This window comes from Anoplopoma fimbria, chromosome 2, assembly GCF_027596085.1.
Source record: "Anoplopoma fimbria isolate UVic2021 breed Golden Eagle Sablefish chromosome 2, Afim_UVic_2022, whole genome shotgun sequence".
In the NCBI taxonomy this organism is placed as follows: Eukaryota; Metazoa; Chordata; class Actinopteri; order Perciformes; family Anoplopomatidae; genus Anoplopoma; species Anoplopoma fimbria.
Genome location: NC_072450.1, coordinates 11,855,504 through 11,870,353, shown reverse-complemented (window position 1 = coordinate 11,870,353; position 14,850 = coordinate 11,855,504). Strand labels below are relative to the sequence as shown.

General features: G+C 39.6%; 1 protein-coding gene across 1 annotated transcript in view; it reads right to left on the bottom strand.

Annotated features, from left to right (window-relative positions):
- Positions 1–4,329: 4,329 nt before the first annotated feature.
- Positions 4,330–14,850, bottom strand: part of igdcc4 (immunoglobulin superfamily, DCC subclass, member 4) — a 47,912-nt gene continuing 37,391 nt past the window's right edge. Inside the window, 10 exon segments of the mRNA XM_054617944.1 lie at positions 4,330–7,566; positions 8,529–8,657; positions 8,777–9,008; positions 9,206–9,308; positions 10,490–10,624; positions 10,770–10,940; positions 12,238–12,365; positions 13,344–13,539; positions 13,683–13,784; positions 14,330–14,542. Of these exon segments, the coding sequence (XP_054473919.1) occupies positions 7,036–7,566; positions 8,529–8,657; positions 8,777–9,008; positions 9,206–9,308; positions 10,490–10,624; positions 10,770–10,940; positions 12,238–12,365; positions 13,344–13,539; positions 13,683–13,784; positions 14,330–14,542 (1,940 nt within the window). The 3' untranslated portion in view covers positions 4,330–7,035.

Sequence of the window (14,850 nt, the reverse complement as noted above, 5' to 3'; positions counted from 1 at the left end):
TAAAATATGAGAATGAATGCATGCAATGCGTGTTTTCATTTGTCTAGTGCATATGTTCCCTCTCTCAGAGTTCTGCAGAGGAGCCTGGCCCTCTGATTAACGGTGATGAGTGGCTGAAGATAGTGAGCCCGAGCCCTCTGTCGCTCAGCGAGATCTTTTATCTAACTTCTCTGGGGATTCTGCCACGTGATGTCACCTCACTGATCCTGTCTTAGCTCAGTGCCCTCATTTCACCCTCTTATCTCCATCAACTGTCTATCCTGTGTCAGTCTGTCTGACTACCCTGTGCACACGCAAACACACTCAGACCCCACCACCCCATTGTGCAAACGCAAACACACAAGCATGCACACCCAGACAGAAGCATAGACAGACTGACAAGCGGACACAAATGTATACACATTCACATATATTTCTCACACCTTTTTTTGAGGGGAAATCGGTGCTTGAGGTGTTGAATAGTAATGAGGAGGTAAGGAATATACTATATCTGTAAATTAAAAAAATCCTGCAGCCAAGGCAGGTATGAAGTCAGTACAGCACATGAGGTCCAAAACTCAGGCATTAATCTCTCCAAATGGGAGTGGTACCAAGTTACAGTGCTTCTTATCAAGAGTCAATGGAAAGGATCACACTGCCCTCTGGTGGTTAATAGAAGAACAACATCTTTAAGACTGACTGATTATTCTCTGCTGGAGTGAAAAGGGTGGGGCAGAAAACAACTGAGGGCATGTAAACTGGCTGACGAGTGTGCCCAAAGGGAAGCTGGACCAGCTATTACTATGCAGGAATTATTTAATGTGTAGCCTGGGCCCTAAGGACATTATATGTTGTGTAACTGGGGTAGTAACTTTAAGAAAATAATTTAATTGAGTTTCTCCCATTCCTGTATTTTTTAATTTATAGTATATTATTGATTCTTTCAAGTGATAAATGACAATATTCAAAGACGATTATCTGCAGTAGATAATTATCAAGTGAAGAATTAAAAATCACACTTAGCCTTGCTTTCTTCTTTCTTTGATGTTTATTTACAGAAGAGTAGTTTCAACAGACAACTTGAGAGTTGCTATGAGTTTTGACATTTTCAAATATGGTAACATAGTGGAATTTTTTCTACAAACCACAAGTACTACCTATCCTGTGATGATACTGCTGAACAAGAAATGTTTCTATCACAAATCATTACTACAGCCACCGTGACTAACACCATCTCCATCTGTCGTTTTACTGACTAAGAAAATTGCACTTCTAGATATGTAAAGATGACAATCCAAAGCTGCTTATGGCCCAAGAAGAAGTACTAATCTATTAAGTGCTCCTACAATTTGCTCCTACAGTAGAGCTTTATGACATGGATGCATTCTGGTTCAGCAAACAATGATTGCAAAGGTGTCTGAGTACCTGCAAAACAGAGTCCGAGTCTCAGCTTACACATTCTGAAAACACGACTGAGCTGGTACACAAAAAACTAGCGAAGAAGTCGCACAACTAATGCACAACAATGTGACATCACTGGACAAAGCAGCTCACCATTGAAGCACCAGAATGTACAGAAAAAAGCCAGAGAGACAGAATTACACTGAGCGATTTTGTACAAAACAATATATCATGTATGCATAAGGGTTTCCTTGATTACTTTCAAAAAGCTAAAAATGAGACCTTGCTTGACAACAAATGACATGTATCTGAGTCGAATATGCTGGCATGATCCTCTACAATTTAATGCAAAGATGGGGCACCTGAGTAGAGAAGAGACAATTATTTTTTTGAAATGGCTGTCTGCACTGAGAGGTATGACTTGCCTGGGGAAGATGTCCCTTTAGCCCTTCTCCCTGCTTAGCACTTCAGTCGTCTGGGTTCTGCCTGGTATTTGTATTTGTTTGCTGTATCAAAAAGTGTTTGTTTTTATCTCTATGCTTTTTGTTTAAAGCATGAGTACTACGTGAATGAGCCCATGCTTTAAACTCTTTACAAAGCTTAGTAATAACTAGTATTGCAAAATAGCAATGTAAAAGTCAATTTCAATTATTTCCCCCGACCCTTTGACAACTAGACTGGACCATCCAGGCCCCTGTAATGAGTAAAAACTGACTCACTGAGGTAAAATGAAACAGTCAGTCCTGTCCTCTCTTGGCTCACAAAACGGGATGCTTACATATAGATGTTCTACTTATTACAAAAATGTGCAGTATCAAGAACCTGATCAGAATCATATCAACAAGTTACCAACATGAGGTATACTGTTTGATAAAACCCCTACAAAAGATGATGAAATAAACAAAATATCAAAGTAATTATCATCTCTATGAAATGAGAGCATGACTAATTTCCCTCCAAAAAATCAGATTGTTCTAGCCAAGAAAAACACAAAGAAAACAACGTAAGTTACATGTATTAAAAATATAGTGGTAAAGAGTTAATAAAGCTTCTATAAGGAGAGCATACATCCTTTATGCTGGAAGCAGGTTTTATGCTTATCCCCATTTCAGACCACGTACCATAATGATCCACTACTGCATCAAGACTGGAAATACTAGCAAAAAAGGCGTGGTTTGATGGTTGACTGAATATTTGTGAAACCCCTCATTTTAAATACTGAATGCTTCTATACTGTACCGTTTCATTTCCAACTATCATTCTATGTTAGATTTTGGCAGCTACATTATCACAAGATCCAACTCCTGCATTACATTTGCGTTAATGTCTACTTGACTGCCAAATGGCTGTAGTCTTTCTTCAGTGACATAGTGGAAGGGTGAACCTTTGCTATATGCAAAGCAATGGTTGCATCCACTTAGAAATATACATACAAAAGTAAAACTTTTTCTTTTGGAAATTGCTATGTTGGACAAGCGACAACTTCACAAACTTTATACTGAAAAGATTTTAACAATCACAATTGAAAGGTCAATTTAATTGACTTTACAAACACAGCAGCTCAGGCTTCAGTATCTGCAAATGGTGAATGGAAGAACTGAACCCACGTCTTCATGAAACCATCAGAGCAGAGCAGGAACAGAGTCTTGGATTTTAGCACTTCTCTTCTTGAGTATCATTATCATGGCTGACCTGGACTGAGAGAGGTATGTTTAACGTATCAAACTGGAATGCTTTTAAGAATATTATGCATCTTTCATGGACTCAGGACATACAGGCTTTTGGGGATGATGAGAAAGCATCAATATAGAACAGTGTCAGTGAATAACCTTGATAAAAAATATACACACATAGTTTTGGTGGTTTGATTTAGCTTACTGAATATAAAAGGAAAATGATCATCAAATATCAGAGATGAAAGCTGCGGCTGCATTGCTTTGTTTACATTTAAATTGTCATCCAAATCAATGCCACAGCAGATGTTTTCCTTTAACCGCTGATGGAAACCTGCACTGGCATCACTAATTTGAATGGGGCCACAAGTAAAACATGCTTGTCACTTTAGATTGATGAGTTGAGTGGTACAGCAGCAGTTTGCTGCCATAGTTGAGCTTGCCGTTGAATTGCTTGTTTGCCATATAGCATAGTAGAGTCAGTGCAATACATAGATTTTTAAGTCTGATAAGAAGGTATCTATTAAAGTTCTGTCACTGACATTTGGTTAAATCCGAAAATCTCCTGAATTTAGATTCTCCAAACCCCACTCATTCATCCCCAAAAGATCTTGCAATTAATGCTTGACCCAGGTTTGCTAAGAACACATTCACTTCTGTACCTATATGACTGCTACTGCAGCAAAAAAAAACACATGTTAATCTTGTTGAGAAGGTAAGTACATACATGGCAAGGCTAAAAAAATAATTATCTTTGAGGTACCAACCATGCATTTTGTTAAGAAAATCAAGAACGAAACAAGTTTTTACAAAAAACACAATTATGTTTATGAGAAACATGTCTCATGCATGTCACGAGGGACCATTTACATTTTTGTTGCTGATGTGATTAAGTTGAGCTGGTGAGATTTTGACACTTGAATGGACATGGGTAGAAACATGGGCACTATGGAAGGTATTTATCCACTCCCTTTTTCCCTGCTGGATGACAAGAAAGCCACCTGAGAGAAGATGAGACAGGATGTACAACTGGGCTGGACTCTAATTATATCAATCTTTAAAATTAATATTATTGTTATAATTATTAACTGATCCCAACCTTGGCAAATTTGATTATTATCTCAAAATTATACAGATATAAGACATCATTTCACCTACAGTTTGTATCACTGTCATTCAGAGTAACCCCATCCTTTCTTTCCAGCAAAAATGAAATGAGTTTAATTATAATATTAGTATTTAAAAAAAACGAGACGTGAAGCACCTAGTGGAACCAGCTTGTACCTAACTCCTTCTTTCTCATGAGGAAACACAAGGCAATCATCACTTCCTAGAGGCAAAAAAGAACTGCTGTAATTTTAACAATTTTGCCACCTACAGGCAATGAGTGTTACATGGCAGTCACACCACAAAATTACATTGACCTTGTCCAAGCAAAATAGTTTGGGCTGGAAGCTTGGTGACATTGTGACTACTCGCAGGGATAGTTATAGCTGTAGCTGGCAAGCTTAACATTAACATTTACATTAGCTGGCCTGGCCAGGCATGTGCTCATCCGTCTCAATATCTCACATATTTTTTCTCTATATTTTAACTCTACTGTTAACTTCCTCTACTGGCATTTTCTTCACCATTGCAGAGCATCTCGTTCTAAAGCTGTCTGAGCTAACAGGCTTGCTAACAGTCAACTAGCGACTGAGCAAAGCTACCAAGCTAACAGGCAAACTATTTCACACATTTTATTTAAATGACGTATTTGTATCTTCAACACCTGTCTACTGCAAACCAGTGCTCTTTCGTGGAACAGTTTTTACTCGGAAATGGGAGTTTAAATAAAAGTGAGTAGCGAAAAAAGCTAATAAGCAACAATCCGCCATTTTTACAATATCACTGCTCTGCATGCTGGTGTGACCAGGCATTTAAAGTATTGTTTTACATTGTTGCTGTTTTTTGTGTGTACTTTTTCTTTTTTTGTTCCATAAAACATACAATATTAACACACTCAAACAGAGCCTGTAAAAAAAAGAAAAGTAGCAGTAACACTCATTGCTTGCAGGTGAGACAAGTGTCATATGACTTTCCTTGCCCACAGTTGGCACGGTTGGACTGAAACATCAGGTCCAAAACTGCAACTGTATGATATCTACTGGACTTAGTTTCAGGTGCTTCGTATCAAAGACACTGGGTGTTTATGTTTTCTGTAGGGATTTAACAGTAACATAATACTGAACAATCTTTCAGAGATCTGAGAGGAAGCCGCAATGCGCTAAAGCGAGATACATACCTTTGATACAACACAAAAACGTACAAATTATTATTTCTGCAAGTACCAAATGCTATAAAATCAAAGTTAAGAAAATATTTCAAAAGGTGCTGGTTACATAAAACTAATAAAACCACACTGGAAACCATCCTGAAAATAAATGAGGTAGTGTTGTTGATAAGGAGTAGGGATGAACCAGTTCCCCGTTCACACTGCAAAAACCAATACTGAAATACTTCACTTATCAGTCACTTATGGTAAGCATCTGATGAAATACTTAAAAAATGAGTTGAACAGTTTGGGGACATTGTAAAAAAAATTGGACCACATTTATTTTATTTTTCTCATCAAACCCCTGTACTATCTGATAAAAGCAGAAATGTATCAGTGTATGTTTATTTCTGGTACTGTAGCAAGAGCATAGCAATGTGGAAATGTTCTCATACAACTGGAATCAGATACACTTGATAGGTAAAGTTTAGTTACCCTCGAATTAAAAACATGGCTAGCTTTTCACATAGGAAAAAGATTATACCGAGTTTAAATGACAGCTAATGGCACAGTTTCACATTGGTGCATCCCTAATTAGGAGCAGAATTTAGAAGAGAAGTCTACAGATGCATTGTTGTAACATCTTATGTAGTTCTCCCAACAACATAATTAAACCAGTACCCACATAAACATGTCAATACTTTGATTCCAAAATGAGATATACACCATCTGAAATATAGAATTTTTTTTTTTTTTACTTTTCAATTCAGTGTCCCTGGTAAAGAAAAACAATCACACCACGTGGATATTGGCATTTTGGAAAAGAATACTTCATGTGTAACAAATCTGTATACTCCATTTCTTTTGACATTTTGAGTGTTTTTTCCTTCATGTTGACAGGCGTTTTGTACTTGTACTGAATATAATCATCCATAGAAATATACACAGGTTAGAAACGCACCTACAATAGTTAGGCACCTGAGACCCCCACACTTCTGTCAGGGAATGTGTGTGTAAATGTGTGTTTATGAGTGACCGTCTGAGTATGTGTGACTTAAGCTTTCCGTGTGTATTTCAAAGTGTGTGAGTGTGTGTGTATGTGTGGAACCTGAGACAGCAGGAGGCTGCAGAGAGACACAGGCTGCACTCTCAGAGTGTGCAGATTTTCTTTAAGGCTTACTCCTAAGTGCCACGTTAAAAGTAGCATCCTAACGGCTAAGCCAAGGGAAGCCCAGCGAGCCTGCGTTTTCCGATCCTCCCATTCATGATGGTAGTCTGTCTCAATCATTCACAGAACATTCCAGGCTCTCTAATTGAACAAAGCCACATGTGACACAGTGGGAATAGCCTCCTTCAATCCAATTCCATCTGCTTGGTTAAGTTAAATCTGTCTTTTCTTTCCAAGGACAGGAAAAAAACAGAGGAAAATATGGTTGCATTGCTAGAGAATGCATCACCATACACAGTACTCTCACTTATGGGGGAAACAACTAAAAAGTACCACTAAAAATATACTGTATATGTATACTGTATAAACCAACCTATGAAAAAATGGATTCAAGGACCATATAAAAACTTTGCATGGAAGCGAAAGGAATCCAATAATGAGGTGCATAAAAATAATCCATAGGGATTCTCCCTGGGTACCTAAAAGAAGGAAAATCAGTCCAATGTCTGTATGTTTGTGTGTGTGTGTTTGTGTGAGGGTTGCTGCCCTACATGCAGGGGCTACGGGCACAGATAACTGTGTGCCGCTGAGGTAGAGTGGACAAGGCCGGAGCCGACAAACGGGGAAGAGGACATCCTACCAGAGATGGCCTTCCCTGGTGCGGAAGGGCAGTGTCTGGAGTCCCCGTTCTCCAGATGCTCTGACTTCAGCACAGAACGCACGTATTTTGGGGAGTGGAAGCCATTGGTTAGCCCCATGTCCTTCTGTGGCTCTATGTCTGCGCTCAGCTGTTCTCCCGTGCTTTGTAGCTCCCCGTTGTGATTAACCACCGACTTTATCAAGGGAAGACTCGTGGGGCTTTGGGCTAGTGATAGTTTTTCGTAAATGTTCTCTTCTCCTGGTGGGCTTGGCTGACCCACATGGGAATGTCTGTCCTCTGATAACGAGGGTCCCCTGGTGTTAGCATCTTTCTCCCTTTCGCTGCCCTCCTCCTCTTTCTCCCTTCCTGGGTCTGACAGCTCTGAGTGAACAATAACTTCTGCCTCCACCTGGTTACTGCACACGGATGTACACAGATGATCTCCTATGTCCTGCAACAAAACAAAACCACTTTTACTTCAGGTTGTACTATTAGTTCACTACCCATGTCAATCAAACATTTCATTTTTGGTTAAGTACATGCACAGTGTATGATGAAGTTTTACATAAATATCAGCAACATCACAATGGACTGTTCGCTAAACCCCTCCACCGAAACAAGTGGCCTGTCAAGATTTGGATTTTTCCACATGTCAAAGGTGAGTGGTGTGTATTTTTCCCCTCTCAAAAGCAAAAGTGTAAAGAAAGAATTAAACGGCGTTTTTATCTACTCCAACTCTAATTTCCAACTAGCTTACTACTCACTGTAGTTAGTCTTACTGCCGGGGACGAGGAGTTCATAATTAGCTGAAGTCGCATTAGTTTGTGAGGTTAGAGGTTATGTTGAAAAACGCCCCAGTCACGACTAGCACATCCATTGTTTCCCCCATTTGTGGAAGACAGTCTGCTATCAGACTTCAGGGTAAGGTTAGCCGTTCAATCCTGCTCTTTATGGAATTTGGGGAAGCTACCATAGCATTGTTAACTGAGATAGCACTACATTTGCTTTTTCTCTGGGATATGCTATTAAGCCTTTATCTTCAGCACAACCTTATATATGAAGCCTTCAAGTGCATATTGGAATATAGGAATCCTTTACAATTTTTTTTAAACCAATCAGCTGGATACATCTAAGCTTTCTCTTGGAAACCTATTATTGAAATCAAGGAGCTATTGTTTTATTAAATGAAAATACATTTTGAGTGGTAAATCTGCCCCCATGACCTTCATTGTATACTGCATATGTGCTGTGCAAGAACAGAAAGCTTGGCAGCCGTAGCAACAATAACTAAGGGGGGTGGTTTAGCAAACAGTCAATTAAAAAATGTAATTTGACCCAGTGGTGAACAGCTAAAGTTTCTTGTCAGAGACAGGCTAAAAACGATTTTTCATAGAATTTAGTTAATTCATTTACCGTGCCATTATCAGTAATTAGCATGTTGAGAGCTCCATTAATGAGTGTTGGAGAGTCTTCTGTTATGGTGTCTCTGTATCTAGTGATTCTGTTGGCCCAGTTATGACTCACAGAGCCATTCCAAGCAGCCTGTAAGACAGTGGATGCACCAATTTACAACTATTATCCCTCTATCAACACGTGAAAAAAAAAATTACAGAGCATCCAAGGCCCATCTGGAGAAGAGCTTCCCCCTTGCAGGTTTTGACCTTGGGTTCAGGTGCAGGGGCATCTTCCCCTTTCCCTGGATTAGCACTTGCCATCAGGCTCTGCTCCTCAGGGGCCTCTTCTAACAGCTGACCAGACTCTTGGTTGCCAGGGGGCATCAGTGTCTCCAGCTCATGGCTATCGCTGCACTCTGGCACATTGGAGGAAACCGTGCAGCCTCCTCGCCTATACTGAGGGGTCACAGCTGTGGAGTCCAGGCCCCCAGACACCTCCCTATTTGGATGAGAGTTGAGAGGGATGGTAGTATAGAGGTCTGATCGTTGATACAATTTCCTTTGTTGTTTTATCTGGCTTTTTGTTATTAAGACATCATTTGTTGTCTTAATAACGTAAGTAAGTAAGTTAAACATTAAACACATTAAAATGTGCATAGGGTCCATACAAGTGCTGACACTGTTGAGTTACCTCACCTTGATTTGCCATTACGAAAGCTTAAACACATGCAGAGGAGGATGCATATCAGTCCCAGGCACACACCAGCTATGATGCCTGTCACTGCATGAATGTCCAGCTCTGTTCAGACAACATGGAATAGGAGGAAAACAATGTTATCTGGGCAAACAGTGTTCACACATGGAAGAAATATATGCCACATTGATTTTCATATGTGATCTGTTGCCAGTAGCTACTTTTTGGCTCATATCTCTCCGTCTTAAAAAATACTAAGATATAATGCATTTCTAGTTTGATATATATTATTTGGCTCAGGCCTGATGTTATGAGATGGCCTATTGAGACCTTCATTTAAGACAAAGTTACAATAGTGAAGAGATATGAGGCGACATTCAACTAGGGACAGCAGACCTTCATTGATATTCATTTATGCTAGGTATCTTTGGCAGTCTGGACATAGAGAGGAGAGGAAACAGATGGCGGGAGCTCTCAACCACCCACCAGCCACCTCTCTCCCATTCACATTTGCAAACACTTTTCCAGCCTATGTGAAAAAAATAAACCTGTTACATAGTCTTATTAAGGATTTGGGTACAACAAAAATGCATTTTCACTGCTTATTGCGCCAGGAAATTTTAATATTCAGATATTCCACAAATATGATCCTTTTAACATTATGCACTTAATGTCTGGCAAAGAAAATAAATGAAACAAAGCACTGTATGAATAAGTACTAGTACAGGTTGGTGGATAGCATGTTCACAACAATTTTCCTCTTAGGTATGTATAAGCAAGAAGGTGTGTGTGTGTGTGTCAGTGTGTACAAATAATATATATATATATATATATATATATATACATATATATCTTTATGTTATGTTTGCCATGGACTAAAAATCTAAAATAACAATTAGCAATCATGGTGTCATCAATGAATTGTGTGGCATCATTTACTTATTCCCATTAATTCATTATAAGCTATTAAATAAAAGAGATGTTACATTTCATCTTCATTCTATTGGAAGTCAATTTCTATCTCAGCCCTCAGCTACAGATATGCCTCTCCCCCTCAGAAAGTAATGTCCTTTTCTCATTAAGTATTTTGAAATCCCTAAACCCTCTTGACGCTGAGACTGCTTCTTTCTTACCATTCACAAGATTAACCTCTCTTTATTGAACTACTGCTACTACCACTATTAAAACAACCATACGTACTGCTACCATCGCTCTTTAAACTACAACCCATTCTTTTCTTATTATTAAGGTCACCTATATATTGCTTGTACTTTTTCCGCACATACCATATTTCCGAAGGGGGGTGTGAACATCCTTTACAGATGAAAAAGGCCCTGGCCCCACCTCAGTTGATGCTCCTAGCTTAAAAAAGTAACGGGTGCCACTGGACAAACCCTGGACCTCCACACTGGTAATGCTCCCTGAGAGAGACGACAGATAGGAAAACACTGTCAAGGCCCATCGTAAATCACACAGTTTCACTCAGCCATGGAATTTGATTCAATATTAAACAAGACTATTAAAAAAAAGGGGCTAAGGATTTGTGTCATATCAGCCAACACCCACCATCCTGAGAGAGGTTTTCCCACAAGTGCTCAGGCTGGCTGAGGTTGCCACTGAACAAGATCCTGTAGCTGATGATGATACCATTAGGCTCCAGCGGAGGGCGCCAGCTCGCCACCACCGATGAGGAGTCCAGAGCACTCAGCTGCAGCTCCTCAGGAGGTGTGGAGGGCCCTGAAGGAGAGAGGAGGACTAGGTCAGTAATTAGACCCCAGAAATGAGGCCTCACAGCTGCGGAATGTATATTGTCTTGGTGGGGGATTTGACATGTTGTGTGACAACCATCTGCGTCCTCGTGTCCCTGCCACCTGGGTACAAGAGAGAGGGGACAAGCAGGGCAATGGGGGGAATGGGCTGGGGCTCAGGTGATGATACATGGCAGTGGAGAGCATAACGGAGTGACTGGTAATAATGTCATTAAAAGCAGCCCACTCAACACTCTCCACCCTTACTTGGCTTACATACAAAGCTGCTGGACCAATATGAGAGCCACTACTACACCTGGGTATTTCATTATAGCTAGTTATCAGCCATCAATGCCAACCACTAATTCCCATGTCCACTGGCCACAGTCCAGCAAGCACACTGATCCACACATGAGAGGGCACACACACAGCAAGTGCATATATTACACTATCTGCAGGCTTCAGAAAGCCAGAATGCAAAACCTTTGCATGTGTGCAGCTAATCAGACAAGATACCTGAAAGCATGAATGTTCACTTAAAAAACAAGATTAAATCAATTATTTATAGGGAACATGAGGTTATATATTCAAGCAGACACAATAAAAAAAACATAGATGTGATATATTTCCAAACTGTTAATCGAAGAATAAACTGGTTAAAATTCTAAGGTCTCAAACTGTCATTTTAGTAAATTATAAGTTAATTTCAAAGGACTAAGCCACTGAAATTTCACTCCGTACTTTGTATTTGATATTTATTTAATCAGAAAAGGCTCAGTGTCCCACACAATTACACATTTGCACACGTAGTACTGTTGCTGTCCAGTAGAACTACACTTTTCTGTTTTTTTTGGCACAGTGTTAGCTCCCCTTGAGTTGTTTAGAAGGGACTTGCTCAAGGGTCCTGCTTGAAAGTTTGAGAGCAAGGAGTGTTTTCCATATCAAGTGAATAAAAGAAAGACTTGAAGTCCACACTTACTAATTTACAAACCAAATAAATGCCAAAAAATGTCAAAGCTCTGCAAGAATGCCTGCAGATATTATTCATAACTTTATTTATACAGCACCCTTCAAAAGCAAAGTTACAAATTGCTATTAGTAAAGAAAAGGAATAACAGACAATATAATAAATGAAAAATCAAGTTTAATGTTAACTAGAGGCCAGTTTTAAAGGCCACAAAATACTAGAGGAAAACCTTCAGAGACTTTGATTGCTGGGTCTTAATGAACTAAAATGGAAAACAAACTTAAATGACTGCACTGATCAGAGCACGGCAGAGACTCACGGTCAGACAAGGTAGACTCCTCCACTGTGCCGCTGAAGGGTCCCACCACGTCCACTCCATTAGACTGCACCGCCAGCTTATAGCGGGTGAAGGGCCTCAACGCCCCGAGCAGTATCTCCTGAGCAGAGCTGCAACACACAACAGCACGGGAGAGTCCTGAGTGTGTGGTGTATGGTCTGTATTCTGCCCTGACAGAAAAAATAATTGACTTTGTTCAATTTAGTCCGGTTAGTTTGTACAGCCTGTTGGACCACTCCAAGAATGAATACACATTACCTTTATATTGCTTACTTTTATTAACTGCATTCAACTTGACAATTATTTACTGTATTATGTTTGCAATAATTGATGCAACTCTTTAACCTAAGAACTCCATATCCTTACTTTAGATACTTATTGTTTAAATATGACATAACGGTAAAGACAGGAGGACTACAGGGTATAGTTCTTGAAATAGAGAAATAGCATAGATTTAAGGATATAGGGTTAAACAAATCCAAGGACAATATGATGTGCATCATTTTCGATTACTGATGGTTACATGATGGTTAATATTGGAGCTGCTCAAAGCTACTTGAAAGATAACATAACTTTTAAAAGAAAAACATGTCAGTTTGTACGTTGTGTTGTACATTAAATAAAATGTATGCAAATAAATGCAGAGCTACGGTGCTCTTAAAGTTGGAAGAATGTGTCACCTAAAAGAAACTCCCTTCTGGCTCTTTCAGCAGAAAAGGTACACCAAAAGCCTTTATTTAGTGAAGCAATGTATTGGCTTCAAAGGCAAGCTGATTTTGACCTGACGAAAAAAGGAATATCCAACTAATTACGGGCAGTTCATGAGGCATGCTACTTTTCACTTCTAAAGGTGTTTCTTTCATCACAGTTCAGGTTTGTATTATCACTGAAAAAGGGTTCACACAAAAGCACTGTTAAAATGGGATTTGCGATGTAAACATGAATAAATAGGGAGTTATAAAGAAAGCAGCACTGCTCAAATATTTACCATGAACTATGGTGATAAGTTTTCAAATATCCAAGGCCATTATCCCTAAAAAAAATCACAGTCAATGGTTCATTTTCTGTTGTTTAATCGGGTTTCTGACCTGGTGTAGTAGGAGACCAGGGAGGCGTTGGTGGTTCCCGCTGGGCTGCAGCGCACTGTGTAATTGATGATGCGTACGTTGCTGAACCGGGGTTTCTCCCAGCGCAGCCAGATCGAGGTGGAGCTGTTGGCCATGGCTTGGATGCTGCTTGGGGGCAATGGAGGGGGGCGCATGGGCGGTGATGTCGACGTGGACGCTTTAACACACACATACACATTATTCGCCTTGATACAATTTGTCATTTGGATTGATTATTGACCCATAAAAGTGATAGAGGGAGGGAATACCTTTTTTTACAAGACGCTCAACACGTCACACGTGCAGTAAGATCAATCTTACCTCTGTCAAGGGTCTTGTCTGTCCTTCCCTTCCACACAGCAGCTGCTCCATCTATCTGCTTGTTGAATGCCCAAACTCTCACCTCGTACTGCCGATCAGGGACTGACACACACACAGACACACGCACACACACAGCAAAAGATAGTGGTAGAGACAAATATGAAAACAGGACAAATCAATGTGTATATATATACATATTTCATGTTACAAAGACAAGCCATCTAAATATTGAAATTACACCCTAGATGTAATCTAAATGTATTCAATTCATTTGTGTCTTATATGCTGTACCTATAATGTAACACTAATGGCAACTAAGCTACTATATGCTTTGGAATGAAATATTTAATGTTGAATACTTTTCATGTTCCTTATTTTTTTTAAAGTAACAGTGCTTGTGAAAGCAACTTTAGATGAAATACTACACTCTGTCTAGAAAGGACACCGTTAAAAAAGCATTTCCCTAGCTCAGAGTTGAAGAAGGCTCTCCAAAAGCTTAGTACTATTTTTTATCAATCGATTTTTCGACAGCGAAGTCGGCCTCATTTGTAGATGAATGCCAAGTTAGAAAAATGACCATGAAAAGATGAAAGCAGAATACACTTAAGAGCATGTTACATTTGGAGAGGTCTCAGTCAAGAGCTTACCCAGCCCGGTGAGGAGATGATACCTGGCCTTCTTACGGAGCCTGATGGTGTGGGTCTGTGTTGTCTTTTCTCCGTTGTCTGATTCATCAGCCTCCACCTCTCGACAGGACAGCTTGTAACCAGAAACCAGCGTGTGGTTCGGCGAGGGATGCCATGTCACATTGAGTGTGTTTACTCTGGCTCTGACTTTCAGCTCAGTGGGGGCAAAGATCACTGAAAAAGTTTGGAAAAAGAAAAAAATGTATTCCACATGATAACATTATCAATATCCACAGGACATTCTCGCTGTATTTTGTCCAGATGACATGTCAAACTTCACGTGTATCACATGTACTAGTGATGCTCATCAAGCAAATGTGGTCTTTGTCTCTTGATAATGTTACTTCAACAAACTTGTACATTTCACCTTTCAATATATATGACTGATATTTACATCTCAAAAAAGTGTAGTGTTTCACAGTTTCACAGTGAGAAGTTATGTTCCCTGTATGGATTAAAGCACTCAAAATGTTTATGTCATT